Here is a 19,756-nt window from a genome sequence, read left to right on the forward strand (position 1 = left end):
TTTTAAATACTAGTTTTGCCTTCTATTGTTCTTTTTTTTTTATAAAAGAGTAACTGCCCTTAATTTTTTAGTGATCTTCTCCAAAAGGTTGTTTACAAATGGGTTTATTTTCCAAGCAACTATTGCCCTTTGTCCATTGTGTCTTTTTGCTTGTCAGTAGGGGAGGTGTTTGCTGACAAGGGGTTTTTATTAAAATTAAATTTTTAAATTATTTTTGTCTTTTGGCTTTCTCACAATGGAAACTCATTTACATTAGTTAAATATCCACATGAAATATAATTGGTTTTGATGTTCTCTTCTACACCCTTTTCCCATTTTTCCAACTGAACAATTAGTTTAATAGGTCAGGTCTTAACTGCATGCCATATATTTTTCTCATTTTAATCATTTTTCTAGCTATTAATTTTGATTTTCCCCTCTAACTAGCTATTTGTGTGCCCTTATGCTGATGGCAGATTTATGAATGACTTGCAGAGAAGTAATAAAGTTGTTCCTGTCAAAATATAATTAAGTTAATTTTTGTTATGGTATTTGGTATCACCTTGTCCAGCACCTTCCAATTTTTTTCCCCCTCAAAGGAAAAATTTATGATGTATGATCCTGGAGCTTCTGGGTAAATACCCAACTCCTTGATCTCTCTCATTTCTTACTCCTGAACCCTAACTGCCAACATAAGTTTTTACCAACTTTGCCTCTGATCACTTTTCTGGTTATCCAATATCAAAGCATATGTTGATCTAATTCTTAGCAACTTACTGAACTCTCCCCAGGATTTTCTACCTTAGTTCTTTAGCACAGATGTTGACATAGAAGCTACAATTTTTATGGTAATCTTTTTGTAAGTATTTAGCACAAACACTGAAACACATGATGGCCAAATGTCCAATGAAATGAAATTTCTTGTTGTTTTTGAACCCGATATAAAATCAACTTAGTTAATTCCTTTATTTGCTTCTCCAATGAGAATCTGTGAGCCATCTTTTCAGTGAACTTCAATTTCCTTTTTTATTTTATTGTCAAGTGCAAGAATGGCAAAACTGATATAATTCAGTCCATTCTTTATCATTGGAGTCACTAATCACAGGAGCAGAAACTCTTTTTTTGACTAAAAATACTCAAGATATTTGCTAAATTAGCTTTAAAAAGCCATATAATTCTAAACACCTTCTGCCCCCTTTCTTGACACTTTCTCACCATCAGTACAAAAGCAGAAGGAGGTTACAAAGAGGACCATTTAATATGCTCTTTATATTATGGCTCCCATGGCCAAAGAAGACTCGTCACTGAGAGATCAGCCAACTATTGATGAACTCCTCACTAAGTTTGTCCGGTCTTTAGAAAGTAGGTGCAGTCTTTTGTTAGGGGCAATGCTTGGAGCTTTTCCAACATGGTAGAGTGTGCCAGGGCCTTCATTCTTCTGGAACAATACTTGGCACATAACAGGCACTTAATAAATTCTTATTGATTAACTACCTAATGTTATAGCCTTCAAAAACAAAGGGTCACCTCTTAATTCATGAAACTTTGAGATGGATAATTTTAATCATAACTCATAAATATTTGTAAGGTACTTCATGAAAATAATAAAGTTACATAGTTGTACAAATATTTTTTTCTATCTTTTAGAAACAAGGAAACTCAGACTCTGAGAGATTAGGTAAAGTTGCCCAAGGTTATATATCTAATAGGTTGCAAAACCAGGCTTCCTACTCTGGGTGCTGACCCAGAATCTAGAGCCCTTAGAATTCCACTACACAATGACTAACACCAGACCTTAAAGATCTTTCAGTCTGGGAATTCTTGTCTTTTTGTGTGTCACGCATCTCTTCTCAGAATAAGAACTTCATTTGTAATTGAAAGAAATGCTAAATTTTAGTTAGAAGTTAGTGAAAATACTACATAGAATTCCCAATCCCTCTATTTTTGTCTGCCTGCATTTTTGATTTCCTTCACAGTCTAATTGTACACTATTTCAAAGTCCGATTCTTTTGGTACAGCAAAATAACTATTGGACATGTATACATATATTGTATTTAACTTATAATTTAACATATTTAACATGTATTGGTCAACTTGCCAAGTGGGGGAAGGGGTGGGGAAAAGGAGGGGAAAAGTTGGAACAAAAGGTTTTGCAATTATCAATGCTGAAAAATTATCCATGCATATATCTGGTAAATAAAAAGCTATAATAAAAAAATAAAAGTAAAAAAAAAGTAACAGGGAAAAAAAGAAGTTAGTGGAAATAAAAGATATATTTTTCCCCATTTAGGTACACAGAACCCCAGAAGTTTGCCATGGATATCTTGGAGGGTTCATGTATCCCCAGCTCAGAAGCCTTGTTTTAGCCCAACTTTTTCCATTTAAAATTGAGGACACTTGGTGGGGAGAGGGGCTAGCCAAGTTAAATGACTTGACAAAAGAGACAGTTAATGAAAGAGTGAGGGCTACAAACAAGATCTCTGGATTCTTAGTAAAATGCTATTTTTCATGTGCCATACATCATTTTTTAATCATTTCACTCTTTTGACTTTCAAATATTCATTTCTTGTCTTACCAGAATTACTTCAAAAAGAACTGGGATCAGTTTGCTTTCTTCAACAAGACTGTAAAAGAAGAAAAAGAAGAAATAATTTTGACAATGATTGATACTTAAACCACTACATTTAAATATGGAACAGTGCAGCTCCAATTCTTTATTATTAGAAAAATCTGGGACCAAGAAACATAGCCTTGGACTAAATGTTCACTTTAATATACTCACTGAATCTATTAAACACAAGAAATATGGGACTTCTTTGCAAGTGACTACTAGCTCTGCCTTACTGATCTGAAGTAAGTGAGTGGAACTCTTAAGTAGATTAATATTTTTTAAAATGGAGAAAATTAATTAAAATGCAGAATTACTATAAAGACTATCAAATAGGTAATGTAGACTGTGAAATAATTTGAACTAACAACTCATGCTGCACAGTTAAATTATAAGCACGCCACAATGTAATTTTTTATGTATGCCTCATTAGCTATCTCTTCTGCACTAACGGATTAATGTACAATGAATTTTCATCATCTTTACTTTTTTGAAAATTTGGGCACCAATCAGCCATTAGACTCCAGGCACTTCCCCCAACCAAAACTGGAAATAAATCACCATCTACTGTAAGAGGAGAGTTTTTTTCCAAGCAGTAGGTCACAAAGGGTCTCAAACCTCAAATATTTTACATATTAAAATTCTAAGATAACATAAGATTTTGTTGATCAAGTTCTACAATCTCCAAATAGTTTTTGGTCGGAGATTCAAATTCTTTTTACCCTTTTTTCTGAGTGGCAAGTTTATGGTGTTTAAAGTGAATAATACAAGCTAATCTGGTGAATACCTAATTTATTAGATAAGAGAAATAAGGGAATTGTTATCAATTTAAAAAAAAAACCTAATTTTATTAAACTTAATTTTCATACTTTGGAGAATAAAAACAACTATTTTTAGAGTATATATTAAGCCTTACTTGTTCTGCAGTTTATTGACCAAGACAACAATACTAGAGCTTAAACTTACAGCTAAAATAGCTTATTGGTTATCTCAGCCAGGAAAACAAGTACCCACTACCAATACTTACCCAAAATAGCACCAGAGTAGATAGCCTAATTAAAAATGGGTTAAAGTCAAAACTAAAACATTTCTAAAGACACACCTGCCTATTAAACAGCAAAGGCAGTAAAAAAAACATAATGAAAAGTAATGCTGGGAGTTACAAGAAAATAGATTCATTTCAGCCACTGTTATTAAATAACAATGATCTCAGGTTTAAACTGTATTCAGTACATTCTTTTTACTAAATCAGGAAGGGTATAAAACATTTTAATAATATTTCTATCAAAACTAAGCAAAAAATAAAGTTTCTATTATGAACAGATTAAACTTCAGTTACCTAAAAAATTCATTTAATCCCAATGATTCCACGAAAATGACCCATCATCATGCTTTAATAATATGATATTCCATTGAAAAATACTATGAATCCTTTTTAAAAGCCTATTTTATTTTACTTAATACTATGCTTATAGATGATAAATGAACAATTCTTAAAAAAAAAAAAAAACCACTAAGGGCTCCTCATAGTTTTATAACATCAGATAAATTACTTATTGGGAAGTTTTAACTAATTTTTAAAAATGCCAATGGGAATATTCTGTCACCATTTAATTATGTGTTGAGAAGTTACCATTATTTTCTATTGCTCCACTTCCATCCCACCTTCATCCTACTTTCTCCAATTACTCAGACCCCACCTAACACGTGTTGAGGTTTTGAGGTAGAACCAACACAACTAGACCTAATCTCAGATCTATTTTGGAGCAGCTCCACAGACATAACTTTAAAAGAAACATTTTTTTTAAATTGAAAACAACCCTATATGCTGGAGGAAATACTACCACCCAAAGCAAATTGGAAGCTCAATTATATAAGCTGCTCTTCCATTCCATTGAAACTGGGATGAAAGAGAACTCCAAGTGGGCTATGTCACACTAAATAGACTTACTTCCTACCTACTTTGACCTTGAGCTATTGAGAACTCAAAGATTGAATCTATGCACTCATAATAAATGTTTATTACTCCTTTAATGATTTGCAGTGTTGTAATGATCTCGTATAACTATGAAATATAGAAAATCTGTGGAATTTTATATAACTTAAGATAGCCATTTGGAGAATGAAAAAATAATTATCTATTGCTAAATTAATGTACTGATTCTTTTGAAAACACAAAGCACGATAGATTTTGCTCTCTCTTATTCCCTATTCTGTCCTTTTGAGACCTCATCCATTCTCATAATTTCAAATTTAATTTTTCAGATGACTCTCAAATCAATATCTCCGGCATTCACATCTTTCAGAGCAATCCCATATCTCCAGCCAGCTGCTGGAAGTTTCCCCTTTGATAGCTCAATCTCAACTAAATTCAACACATTCAAGCCAAAATCATCTTCCAACTCAAAATACCTCTATTTCTGACATATCTGTCCTCTTTGTATTTATGGTACTATTATTCTTCCTAACACCTAAAACTGAAATTGCCAGTTAATTCTGAAACATTTCTCTCACTTGCCACATCTTCCCCCCCCCACAATCCCATGAACAAAAAAAGTGATTAAGTCCTGTCAATTATTTTTTCATGTTTTCATTTTCAGCTACCTCTTCCTTTTCATTCCTGGGTTGTAAGGGTAGTGTTAGGTTTCCCTGCTTCCAATTTCTTCTTCCTCCAAATTATTCCGTGTATTATTAACCTTCAAAGAAGGCTTTCTTATGTTATTTTCCTGCTCAGACATCTTCTTAATGGCAGCCATACCCAGCAGGATAAAGTTGAAACACCTGAGGCAGACACTCAAGGAACTGCAATAACTGGCCCCAGGTGAGCTTTCCCACCTTTATCTCCCACTCTCTTAGGGAAAGGAAAGCAGTTCTTCAAATAAACTAGGCTCATTAAAAAGCAGATCTTCCTGATTACAAGTCCTTGATTATGACATGCTCACATATCTTTTCTCTATAAATCCTGTCTATTGTTCAAAAAGCTACTTGAATCCTACTTTCTACATAAGCCTTTCCTACCTATCCCAGTGATCTCTTCCAACTTTGAATTCTTATTGGTACAATCCTTCAGTGATCATCCCCTTGACATCTGAGCCCCCACTTAAGGTTAGCCTTCCTCTAATCTGTATGAATCTCCAATACATAGATTTATTCATGTTTTAGAATGTAAGCTTCTTGAGAGCAGGACCAAGTTTTGTGGGGTTTTTACTTTCCTTTTGTCCTCCACATTGATTACAGTTCCTGGTATCCAGTAGGTACTTAATAAGTACTAATTGAGTATTTGGTTCCAATATGCTTCCTCATATTCTCTGTTATCTTTTCCTGTATATTTTATTGCCCCAGTTAGGCTGTAAGATCCTTGAGAGAATGTGCCTAATTTTAAGCCCAATAATGCTCAGCAATTATTATTATTGCCTGATTTTTAGGTTTAAATTATATGGAGCTTTATTGAGGAATTCCAGAAAAAGAGGATATCCGTTTAATTCAATGCTAAAAAAAAGAACCTTTCTGCTAACAAAGCACTTACATCCCATAGAGGAAAACACACATAAGAGGGAAGGCACTAACAGATGGAGGAAACCATTACAATCTCATATAGGAGATGATATTTGAGTTAAACTTTGAAGGAAGCCAAGAATTTTTTTTAAAAGGTCTTTTATTCTCTCTTCCATCAAGTCACCATTTTGAATCACTTCTATACCCAATATGTATTTCCTTCCCCAGATCCCACACTCTATTCAATCCCTAGAATATAAACTCTGGTATAGTATCCCAGAATCTCTCAAAATGCAACAATGACCCCCATATCACCATATTGAATGGTTTTTTTCCCCTTATCTAATCCTTTAAGTCCTATGTAGATAGGATTAAAGCAAATGACCATTCATTCTCTTCTAGGAGATAACTTTTTCTCCCTTGGCTTTTTAGAGACAACCATGCTCTCCTGCTCTGTTTCCTTTACTGATTCTTCAGTCTCTTTTTGATTCCTTAACTTAGATGTTCTCAAAGCAAAAAGGAGTCTGTGATTCCATTTTCTTTTTTCTACACATTCTTTCCTTTGGAAATAACATTATTTCTTCTCTTTCTTTCTCCCTCTTTTTTTTGTCTCTTTTCTTCCCTTCTTCCTTCCCTCCCTTCCTCCCCATCTTTGTCTCTTCCTCCTCTCCCCCAATCCAGTACTTTAAATTCTACTTCTTCATCATCATCATCATCATCATCATCATCATCATCATCATCATCACCATCATCATCATCAAAGCTAGCATTTATATAGAATCTTCTGATTTGCATAGCGTTTTAAATGTATTATGTCATTTTATCTTTGCAACAATTCTGGGGGTATAGGGTTTGAACATTATTATTTAGTCCCATTTTACAGATGAAAAAACAGACAGAAAGCAGTTAAGAAACTTGATAAGGATCAAAAAGGTAGTGTAGTCACAGAGTTTCTGAGGCTGGATATGAATTCAGGTCTTCCTGATACCAAGTCTAATGTTCTATCTGCTGTACCACCTAGTTGTTTATATTTCAATATCTTTTATTTTTATTAATAGTTTTTATTTACCAGATATTTGCATGAGTAATTTTACAGCACTGACAAATGTCAAACCTTTTGTTTCAATTTTTCCCCTCCCCCCCAGATGGCAGGTCGACCAATACATGTTAAATATGTTAGACTGTAAATTAAATACCATATCTGTATACATGACCAAAGTTGTTTTGCTGAACAAAAAGATCAATATCTTTCTTAAGTAATTCTGGTTTTCGCTCCATATTAATACTACTCTAGAATATCCCTTCATCACTACATGTCTAAATTATTGCAATAAACTCCTAACAGTTCTTATGTTAATCTACAATTGCACTTTTCCTTTGCCAAAGCAGATTCACAACTGATCTGCAACTTGGTCTTAGAGAGCTAAATTGGACATTGAGAAATATATTGACAGGGACAGCTAGTTGGTGTAGTGAAAAGAACCCTAGACCTTAAGTCAAAAGGACCTGAGTTCAAATCTGTCTCCAAATACTTAACACTTCCCAGCTGTGTGACCCTGAACAAGTCACTTAACCCCAATTGCCTCAGGGAGGAAAAAACTTGGAGAAATGTATTGACTTAATTAGGGTCATAGCCAGTATGGATCAAAAGCAACAAGATGTTCTAGTCTTCTTGGCTCTATATCTCGTGTAGCTTACTGTCTTGGCTAATTAATTTTTAAAAATCAATAACCCAAAAGCCTTGGAACCAAGACTGATGAGTATGGTCAATGATCGAGTTGGATGATATTATGCTAAATAAAAAATGAGATGCATATGCACATACATATGCATATATATGTATAAATATGTATGTCTAGACACATTATATACACAATAAATGAATTTTCTTATGTGACCCAGCTCTGTAGGAAACTTTCTTTTTTTTTAAAAAAAAAAAAGTCTTTGGAGTATCATTGCTGAAATATGAGCATCTCAAATGGACAGCTCTGAAAGATGATGTTCCTTTGGGTCTATAAGTTTTATTTTTAAAAGCAGTCTACAGATACATTTCTTATGAATCTAGGTTCTGTCAGGAGTCATTTTTCTATTTAAAGACTTCAAGAAAAGAAAGTTCATATTTTCTTTTCATAGTGCAACAAAAACTAGGGTTTCCTTCAAAAAAAAACTTTTAAGGAGAAGTAAACCTCATTTGAAGAATTTAAGGCTTATTAATTTTTGAGTAAACTCACATTTTAAAATGAATTCCAACAGTAGAGTTTTGTTCATATCCTCTAAGAATATCAAGGGAAGATGAATAATTATACCAATAAACAGGGGATTACAAAGTCTAGTGTAAAAATGTTGTTATTTCTTGTATAATAGAATATATAGGGTTCATTTGATGTTTCATCCTCTCAAAATCTCCTGTTTTGATGAGTTGTTATGAGATGGAATGAATTCTGAACCAAAAAAGAATAAGCCCAAAGTAACAACTTTAGGTCATTTTTAGTACTTCTACTTTTGGGAAATTTTTATTTTCTAGCATCATTCATCCATTATATTTTTTATAATTGTTAAATGCAAAAAAATTTTAGGTTATCTTTCATTTCTCAGCAGGATGAAGTTGGTAACTTTGAAATCTTCATTAATTGTTTTGATTCTCTCATACCCCAAAAAACCCTGAATGGCTTCTTGATCTTCAAATTAGAGCACTTGGTTTGCTCCTTTACTTTGCATTGATCAAATTCAAATTTTGCATTACACTTATTTGTGAATGTCTTAGCTCTACTGCTAGAATGCAAGTTCTCTGAAGGGAGGGACTAAAATGTCACTTTTCATTTCTATATATCTCTGCCGAGTACCTAGCATTGCACACCGTAGCTATGCAAATTTTTTTTCTTTTTTAAAATTGAAAATTTTATTTTATTCTTAATTGCTCAAATACTGGAAATGAGATGTGCAAAGCACTTAAAAAAACTAATAAACAAATCTTTTCAATACCTACAAAATGAGAGGCAGTGTGGCAGGATAGTCAGTGTTGAAGTCAGGAAGGCCTGAGTTCGGGTCATATCTCTGACTCATGCTAATTGTATAACACTGGATAAATCATTTAATCTCTCAATACCCCCAGAAAACTCATTAAGACTCTTAATTTATTATGTTTTGCATGACTTCACATATATAATTGATATCAAATTGCTTGACTTCTCAAGAAGGGGAGAGTTATGGGAGGAAGGGAAAAAATTAGAACTCAATTATTTTTTAATTATTGTTAAAATCTTTTACATATAATAGGCAAATACTTAATGAATTTTTTTTTTTAAAAGACTAAATTTAGAACAGTTGTAGATTAACTTTGATAAAAAGAGTTCCCCTCACTGGATATTCCTTACACCAAAGCTATCACAGGGCTGTATCCAAAACAAATAAACAAACAAACAAATCCCAACCTAATTGTATAGATGTTATCACTGATTTATACTCATGAATATCTTTTATTCCATAAGGTTCATAGTCATGCTTCCTTTATTCTAAAATAGAAGTTTTGTGCTTCATAGCAGCTTTAACAAGCATTAAAGTAATGAAGAGATTCCCAGAAAATTCTTATTGTAAACAAGCTCAAGCTCAACCAGCAGCCCAAGTCCTGTAGGACTTGGATGCTGGCTTGTGGTAGCACAACTTAACCATAAAGGCTATGGGTAGAAGGATTTTCTTTGTGAGCTCTGGGTTTTGCTGATGCATGAGGTTGTTTATATTTTTGGTGGTTACTTTCTTAAACAATAATAAAAACCTCAGAGGACTCTGGACTGGAAAGCTTAAAAGAAAATCTGGTTTACAACCTAGGTGCCCCACTTGATTTCTGTCTCTCATTCACCCCTCTCATCCACATGGCCAATCAATTGCCAGTCTTGTAATTGCTTTCTCTGAAGTATTTCCCTCATACATTCTATTCTCTGCATTCCTAGTGCCACCAACCTAGGTCAGGCCATTATTGCCTTTCACTAGACCCCAATAGTAGTAGCCTTTTCACTGGATTCAATCTCCACTGACACAAATTACTCCAATCCTTCCTAACCATGGATGCCAAAGTGATTTTCTTAAAAACTGATTCTGAGAGCAAGTCACTTTCCTGCTCAGTAAGCTCCAATGACTCCCCATTACCTTCCGGATAAAACATAAACTCCTCCGTTTGGTATTTAAAGCTCTTGGCAACACAGCCACTTCCTATTTTTCCATTTTTAGAAAACATATTACTCCTTTCCACAGCTTCTAAAGCAGGGCTTCTTAAAACTTTTCCTTTCGTGACCCTTTTTTGCCCAAGAAATTTTTATGCAACCCCAGGTATATAAAACAACAAATCATAATTTTACAACCCCCCACATTCAGTGACAAGACCTCATAGTGGGTTGTGACCCACAATTTCAGAATCTTGGCTCTACAGTATAGCCACACTGGTGTATTTGCTGTTGCTTTCAAAGGAAACTTCATTTCTCATTTTTATGTCTTTCTATCAATTGTCTCCTGAAATTGGAAGGTTCTTCCTCTTCTCCAACTTCCTTTAAGATTCATCTCAAGAACTATCTCCTGAAGGAGGCCTTTCTCTCAAAGGTTACCATTAATTTAGACTATTTATCTTGTATATATTGATTCATGTATATGCTATTTCCCTCATTAGAGGGGATTGATGTCAAAAAATGAATCCAAGGTCTCTAAATGACAAAGGTCATTCATTAATCTTAAAGGGAGGATATATAGGATCAACTTAAACTCATAGATTTCCCAAAAGAAGATGACAAATGAGAACAACTTGAATACTAACATGTAGAAAATAATATAAGAAAACTACAGAGAACATCTGAATATATAAAAGAAAGTTCCAATTGAAATAATTTACAGATAGGCTTTTCAAACCAACAAACAAGTAAACCCAGGTTGCAAAATCCAAGACACATGAAGATTAAATTGACAATTACATGACAAATGCAAAATTCTGCAAGCAACCAGTAGAAAGATACTCAAATATAAAGGAAATGGAATTTAAATAACATAAGACTCTCTGTACTCACCAGTAGCCACAGAAAAAGATAGGACAAGACTTGAAAAGCAAAGTAGTTCAAAAGGCAATCCAAAATGACATACTCTGCAATCATGAGTCTATTCATCAATAAAAAATTATTGATATCAGAAATATTACAAAAAACAAAAACAAAGTGTCAGCAAATTATAGAACTTGCAAAAAGTCAAAGAAAAAGAATTTCCCAGGAAAGAATAAAAAAAAAAAGAAACACGTTATCTTATCTCTAAAGACTTTTAAAAGAAAAAATTTTAAAAGGAAATGAAAAAAATAACAATACTATTATATCTTCTTAAAAATACACGAGGGAATAAAGATGTAGGTTGAATTAAATAGAAGTGTCAGTGGAGGAGCAGGTCTCCAAAACCATTAACTGAAACCTAGAACTCCTCCATACAGGAGATTTTTGTGGCACTAAATTGCAGAATGTGAGGGGACAAAAAGAGGAGAAGGAAGGTCTATGATAGAAGGGACTATGGATGCCCTAATCAAATCTATTGATGGGCAAAGACAGAAAGAATCCTCATAGTCTCAGCAAAAAAGGGGGGGGGCTACAGGAGAAGAAGCAAAGTGAGAAACTGAAAGAAGCCAAAGGAAAGGGGAAGGCTTCAACTTGGTGTGGGGAGTGGATTCCCTACAAAGGCATTCACAAAGCAGAAGCAATAGTTCAGTAGTGGGACATGAAACTTAACAATGGATCTAATCAGCAGGATTTGGATGTATAGGGAGATTCCTTCTTGTGAGTGTTGTGTCCTCATGGACAAAATCCTGCCTCAGAAGAAGAGAAATCAGATCTTCTGAGCACCATTGATACTCTAAAAGAATAAAAGGTAGGAAGCATGGAACCAGAGAATAGATGCGTGGGAAATTGGGAAAAATTATGATGGAGAGGTCAGATCATCTGAGACACAGAGAAATTTCTAACATGGAACAATGTTTCCATCTCCATTTGTTCCCTCAAGAATCTTCTAAAAGTGAGTTAAAACAAATATATATATATATATATATATATATATATATATATATATATATAGTGAGGGGTCAAGATTTATAAGGGAAATCATAAAAAAGACTGAATAAAAAGAAGAAACTCAAATAATATTTCAGAAGCATAAATTTCATGAGTAACCCAAAGCTCTTAAATGAAGAATAAATCTGTATACAGACTATATATAAAAGATTCATGAGTCAAAAATTTAAAATAACAAAAAGAAGCAAATTAAAGAAGTGAAGAAGGCAAAGAAATCATTCACAGAAGAAGATCAAAAAAAGAAAAAGAAAAATTAATGAACACAAGAAATTGGAGAGGAGGATTTTGACTTAACCACTTTGCTGAGAGAAGGAAAAAGAAAGAGGAAAGAAGGGAAGAATTAGATTTAAGGCAATGAAATGAAATATTGACAAAATGGGTAAGAAAAAAATCCTCAAAAATCTATTACATATAAAAATCAAAGACATGGGAAGCTGGAATAAAATTTACTAGGCATCAAATGAATACAATGAAACAAGAGTGGTAATCATGTAATCAGATACAGAAAAGTAAAAATTTATAATACAGAAAGAGATAAACATGGAAATTACCATATGCTTAAATGAATTTGAGATAGCAAACAAATATCAATATCAAATGTTCTAAATGGCATGGGATCTAAATTAATAATGGGGGGAAATTTCATTGAATTCCAAGAAGACATTGGCATCAAAATAATTAATAGGGGATTTGATGTCACTGTAAATAGTTCAAGCAATGTGGAATAAGGCAAAGTGGCTAAACTGTCCATATCTTCAATTCAATGAATCCATTAAAAGATGGCCAATGACAAGAAAAAAGTCCCCATGGCTTTATTTATATTTATTTATAGCAACATTTTTTTGTAATAGCAATGAAGTGGGAACAAAATAGATGTCTGTCAGTTGGAAAAAGACTAAACACAATTTTATGGTACAAGAATGTAATGGAAAATTACTGTAATATAAGAAAGGACAAACATGATGAATTCAGAGAAGCATGGAAGTATTTAAATGAACTGATACAAAGTGAATCAAGTAGAGCCAGAAAAAAACAATATATGCAACATCTATAACAACATAAATGGAAAGACCAAAACTACAAAGAAGAGAAAAATAATTCTGCCAAATTATAAAGACCAAACATGACCCCAAATAAGATCTATGAGAAGATACTCCCCTTGCTCCTCTGCAGAAGTGGAATTTTCATATAAAATCAGATAAAATTTTGCATATAAAATCAGATTTTTTAAAAGTATTCCAATTTGTTCGGATGAAATTTTTAAGCTTCTTCCTCTTTTTTAATTAAAAAAAATCTTTATTATAGTGACTGACTCTCTGGGAGCCATTCTGGAGAGAGAATAAAGGAAATGAATAATAAAGAACTAATTTTTTTAATGTAAGCTCCTTGAGGGGTAGGGGTTGTTTTTGGATTTTTCTTGGTAATATTCAATACATAGCAAAATGCCTAGTAGATACTGAGAACTTAATAAATGCATATTGACTGACTGAAAATCTTTTTTGAGTGGGTTCCTAAGTACTCCTGGAATGCATCATTTAACTTTCAGTATATCACTTTTCTCTAAAGTGTTGTCCATATTATTAGAAAACCCAGTTTATCAATATCTAATCCATTTTCTATTTACCTAAAGAGACTCTACGTATTGAATTTTGGTTCCAAAGGCTTTTTTAGTTAAAAGATGTTTCTTTAGGAAATTGTATATACAATTTAATCTTCTAAAGAACTACATTCTATTCAAGTAGTATGATTTACAATAAATATAATTGAAATACTTTAAAAAGTAATGGGCTTGAACTCATTAATAAAAAAGGAAATAACTATTTTTATATGAAGTTGAATTAGCACTTTTATAATATTAGGGACTGCTCCAGGAATTGATGATACTCTGGTGGTCTGTGTTTTTTAAAAGGGAATAATTCCTTTTCTATCTTCCAATAGGATTTTATTATTTCTGCAACTAAGTCGTTAATATAGGTCATAATGTGAAATAAACCTCTGAACTTTAGATTTGTGCATTTAGGAGAAAACATGAGAGATAGTATTCACCTCCATGGTATTTACTTCCATGCTTATTGATGGATTGAACATCATGAGAATTAGATGATGGTGGTTTGAGTCCATATCCATATGCTTCAAAGAACTACCCAGATTTTTAGAATTAAGAAGTTGCATTAAATGTGACTTAAAATAAGCTGACCTTTAGAAGGAATTTGGAAATAATTCAGGTGAAAATAATTTTTTTGTGATAGGTTATTTACTTGTTCTCACCTTCCTTCTATTTCATCCCACTCAGTAATGCATCCCCTTCTTTTTTGTCTCAGTCTTTGTTCTCCCTGTTTCTTATTCCCAGATTAGTTCTCCTCGCTTCAATTTCTATCTGTTGACATAATACCCAGGCTTCAATGTTCAGCAAGTTCTACCTACTTCATGAACCTTTCCCAATTATCCCAAATGAAAATTATTTTTCCCTCATTCAATTTTAGCATTTTGTCCTCATGCTACAAAATCATGCAAAAATATTATCACAGTTTTTATGATGTATCATTAAAACCCCTTCTAAATTAAAAGCAACTTGAGAGCAAGGGTCATGTCTTGCTTATTTCTATATGTAACCCAGATGTGTCAATTTAGTGAATTGAATCAATGAAATAAACCTAACTCCTGCCACCAATGAATATAAACTTCCAGCTCACAAAGACCATGTTGTATGCTTGTGTTCAATACAAACTCTTACCCAACAATGGAATTTAATAAGGCATCCTATGCCTTGGTCAAGGTACTCTTCAGACAAATTAGATATTTGAGGACTTAGTATATTCTAAGAATGAGAAGAAATTAGTTTACCTCTAGAGAGACTTAAATTATGACAGGGTAGTGATTTATAAACAAGGAAAATCTGAAGCTATAAAAATTAAGCATTGCCAGCATTTTTCATATAACAGAGGATGCCTATAAATTATGTAAATATATTAAAATGGGCAAATTGAATCTAATTAAAATGATATGCATTCGGTATGATTTGCAAATTCAGCCTGCCCAGAAGCAAGGGCCTGAACTAGATCACCTCTCAAGACTCATTCTAGTTCTATGATCTATGATATAATTATCAACATTTTCCAGTGAGATGAAGCTGATATTTGTAAGAGCTGCTTGTTCATGATGATGTTTCACAATTAAAAGGATGAACTAGTACTGGAATTTAGAGTCCCCAGAAAGATTGTAGATAGCAGATATTGTTCCCTCTCGAACAGATTTACTAGACCCAAGCCAAAAGTCAGATGACCTTAAGTAACAATCAAAAGAACTACATTCTAATACAATAAAAGAATTTGGACAGTTTTTTTTTTGGAATGCACAGTAATTGGTTAATTTGTCACCTACAAAATCAACACATAAAAAATTAACAGTAATTTTTTCACTTAAACTAAGTTGGAAGGATTTTTAGATATTCTATTCCAGAATGTAGTACTGAGCGTAATATTTTTTCAATTTCTTACCACTTACACAATTCACCAACCACATCAGCCAATGACAATCGTTTTAAATTAAAGCTCTGCAGAATCAAGCTAGATTTCAAATTACTGGATTAGTGAGGCCGTTTTGAAAAAAAAATATTGCTTTCATAATATTTAGTTATGGTCTAACATTATTTCCACTGTGAAAGCAATAATGCTTTTCTATTCAATAGTTTTTGTAACATTTCTCCTTAAAATGCTTTTGCAGACCCACACTGCGTACTAATTCACTTTCACAGAGTTACAAAATTCTGACTGATAACAGTTCATATAGGGAGATTTTTCTTTTTCACATAAAAAACAGGACTTGAATCATCAAACTGTTGAGAAGCATTTGGAATAAAGATTTTAAAATCTAGTACTGGGATATACAAGAAGATATTTTCCAAACAAGAAAAGAAAGGAAAAATAATTGCCCTTTCACTTAGCTTAATAGACTAATTAATAGAGCAAGGATGTGTGGTGTTTTCCAAAACAATGCTACTTCATGATCTGTAGATTCATAAAGGACAGGGAACCCTGCCTTCTCTATCTTTGAGCAATACAATGCCTTAGCTATTACAGGGACTTTGTAAGTTTTTTATTGCTTGCATGAATGAATGAACATTTGCTTAAAAAAGAACAGATTAAAAAAAAAACACCACAAGTCCTCTCTCCCTCAAGGACATTCTGCTGCTTGTAATAAGAACAACTCTAACACTAAGTACTCCCTACAGACTCAGGTAAGGGAACTTCAACTGAAGAGAATCAATCAATGAAGAGAGGCCATCTAATACAAGATTCTCATTTTGCATGGAAGGAAGCTAAGGTCCAGGTTAACACTCAAGATCACCAATACATGTCAGAAGCAGAATTTGCACCTATGGCCTCTGACTCCCAAAGCTTTTCCCATTATATCATGATCTATCCTTTCTGGCAAAGCTTCATAGTTTCTTAGAGAGGTCTATTAACCGATGACTCATTTCTCTGTAACCTATAATGAAGCCTTCTAAGCAAAATTTAAAATTTTAAAACTAAATAGGGTTCTCATGTCCAATTTTTAGTCATTATGTTATGATTTGTCATTGTCATTCATTTGCTAAGGCAATAGATCACTGTTGTAATGGAGCATAAAATCTCATGAAAAGCTATTAGAGTAAAGGTTAGGCAGAATTTATCAATAAGCCAAAAATTATTTTGCACTTTTTGTGCCCAGAAAACCCTGCTAGGCCCTATGGGAGATAATAAAATTAAAAATACTGTCCCTATATATGAGGGCTTGTAAAGATAAGGAATGCACTATTATGCACACTGTGAATGTGAACACATATACTTAAAATTAAAGATAAGTATATCTTTATTTCTGATTAAATATCCAAAATATCCTATAAAAGAGAATACTGTAGAAGTTGAGAGATGGGAAAGAATTCAAGTAAGCATTTATTAAGCAGCCATCTTCTGCTAACATAAATGAAATCTAGCTTCAAGAAGCTGTCAATCAGGCATGATAAATAAGATGCAGTGGCAATCGCTTATAATACAAAACAGCACACGTATGTTTATAAGAAACAGTACAAAATTCTAAGAGAATTCTGAGGGAGAAATATTGATTTCCCACCAGAAAGGTCAAGACATTCCTCATAGAGGAGGTAAAATGATGCTCTGAGTCATAGATGATGAGTAGGAATAAGTGGAAGGGGCATGAGAACACTCGCCACACAATGCAACAAAAACAAAGGCAAAAAAGAGGAACATATTTGGAGGAATCCAAGACAAGGAATATAATTTACCTGGAGCCTGGGACACATGAAGGAGATTGATACAAGATGAAATTAAAGAGATAGGTTAGAGCCAGGTTGTGAAAGATCTTGAGCGTCAAATCCGAGACACCAGGGTGTTTGAAGCGTATATACATATATACTAAATTGTCCAAGTATAACATGGGTTGGGATAGAAAGCCAGATATGTGAGATTTTGAAAAAGGAGAAAGAAATACAGATACTAACGCTACTGGTGAAGCCTTCTGGAAGACTTGAGGCCCTAGACTAGGATGACTTTAGTGGAAGATCAGAAGGAACTGATGAACAAGGATAAAATACTTCTCTTTATGAACTGCTCAAAAATGAAGGAAGAAAAGCAAGTAAAATGGAAGACTTGTGAGGAACAACTGGTCTGGATGATAATGGCGATGGGATGAATCTTTTTAAGAGAGATAGATTCTTTGTATGGCACAAAATAATAGCTTTTTCATTTTCTTCCATCATTCATTTTTTTTTCATCACTCTACTTTTCAGTAAATAAGATTCACATTGGATGAAAGTTATTTTGTATCCCCAATCTCATTTCAGTGGTGATCTAGGCAGAATCAATGATATGGTACTAGAAGATTAAAATGCTGAGAGATGATGCCTCAGAATTACTGGATAAAATATTAAGAGCTATTACTCAAAGGGGAAATAAAGAGCTTTAAGAATGTTTAACAGATGGGAATCTGTTCATTCAGTCCGGGACCACCCCCATTGTAGGACCTGAAGATATGCAATATAACTTTTCCTTACAATTTGGCCATTCTCTGCTTGTTATACAAACAATCGGACTAGGCAAAATTCCTGTCTCCATACTAAGTGCAGAGATGTGCTACAAAACCCTAATGATACCATCGAAAGACTGCCTGCGAATGTTAAAATGAGTTGGCATTTTTAACTCAATAAAAATTATGATTAGTCTACAGAACTGTCTGGTCTTTTTTCTTTTTCTTCTTCTGCATAACGTGCCATTGAGAGAAAAGCTAAATGCTAACATATGTTGGGGACTGAAATAAAATTTTGCCAAGGAAGTCATGGAACACTGTTTGAGACTCAGGCTACTGTTTAGTCTGGTGGCCTTTGTTCTCTCTTATTACACAACATAAACATCCCCATCTGCAGGAGAAACACTACAATACACGCTGAACAATAACTGTCATCAAGCAAAATCACGATTTGGCGTGGAGGTCTTGGAGTCTGTGCTCTGGGTATTCCCTTCCCTGCCCTTCATCATGGCCTTTTGGCACTCACAGGTGCATCAAGTACTTAAGAGACAACCTCAGACTCCATGCATGGAAGGGGGATCCCGAGAATAGGATGACAGAGTTGTTAGAGCTGAAAAATGCTCGGCTTTGAAGGGAAAAGTAGGAAAAATCAAAGCAATCCTACTGCCACATAAACCGTCTCCGTTTTGCCTTGCTGGGTTAGGGCCCTATGTTGGAGGGCACACAAGGCCCAAATCAAGACTTTGTTGGGTTATTAGGTTCTCGAGTCCAGTTCTAAGGCTTCATGTCTTATCTGGGGTCGTGATGATGGGCCAAGTGAGAGGCAATCACCCTGAGTTCAGCATATGTGGACAGATCCAAGGAATGCATTTGTGGAGAAAGTAAAGAGCTGACTAGAAATTCTCCCCACCCCCAAAAGAAAAACCCTATTTTTAAAAGCTTTACAGTGAGAGCATCTACATTTTCTTTTTCTTTTGAAGAAAAGCTTTGTGACAGGTTCACAGCTGCTGACAGTGATTTCAATGCAGAAGATTTTAACATCATCAAAAGAAAGTCACTTTAGTCACACTATTGAAAATGACCAAAGGGTAGTTGCAGACATGTTAAAAAATCATAAAGGAACCAAAAGGAAGAATCTAATTTAAGGAAAGGAACAGCAGTTTTTTTAAAAAAATGCATCATAAACTAATCCAGTCCATGACAATTTACAACAACTGTCATCATCACATTTTCTCTAACAAACCACAATAAAATGAAAGACTGACCTGAAATTAAATTAAAGAGAGAATAAAATGTGGAGGGGGGAAGAATCTTGAGCATGAAAAGGTAAAGGTGCTCAGAGAAGCCAAAAAGAAGAATGGATAAACATTGGTTTTTGGACAGGACTATGAACTTTATATCCTTCCTGTCTGAACCTTGCACCTGAGGAAAGGTACAACATCAAATTTCCTGGTACATTTCTGGAATTCGAAGGGCAGAATGTATAAGTCAATGTCCACACTGATATCAGCCCAGAGGGATCATTTTGTGGGCATCAATGTGCGAATTTAAATTAAAAATGAAG

The 19,756-nt window shown here is 33.8% G+C and overlaps 1 protein-coding gene across 3 annotated transcripts in view; it reads right to left on the reverse strand.

The window, feature by feature from the left end:
* The window catches only part of ULK4 (unc-51 like kinase 4), a 624,778-nt gene that overhangs the window by 296,338 nt on the left and 308,684 nt on the right, over window positions 1–19,756 (reverse strand). For all 3 annotated transcript variants that reach the window (XM_074272175.1, XM_074272174.1, XM_074272171.1), the window contains exon 31: window positions 2,555–2,603. In XM_074272175.1, coding sequence (XP_074128276.1) covers window positions 2,555–2,603 — 49 coding nt within the window. The remainder of the gene's footprint in view (window positions 1–2,554; window positions 2,604–19,756) is intronic.

Source organism: Sminthopsis crassicaudata, chromosome 5 (assembly GCF_048593235.1).
Source record: "Sminthopsis crassicaudata isolate SCR6 chromosome 5, ASM4859323v1, whole genome shotgun sequence".
Classification (NCBI taxonomy): Eukaryota; Metazoa; Chordata; class Mammalia; order Dasyuromorphia; family Dasyuridae; genus Sminthopsis; species Sminthopsis crassicaudata.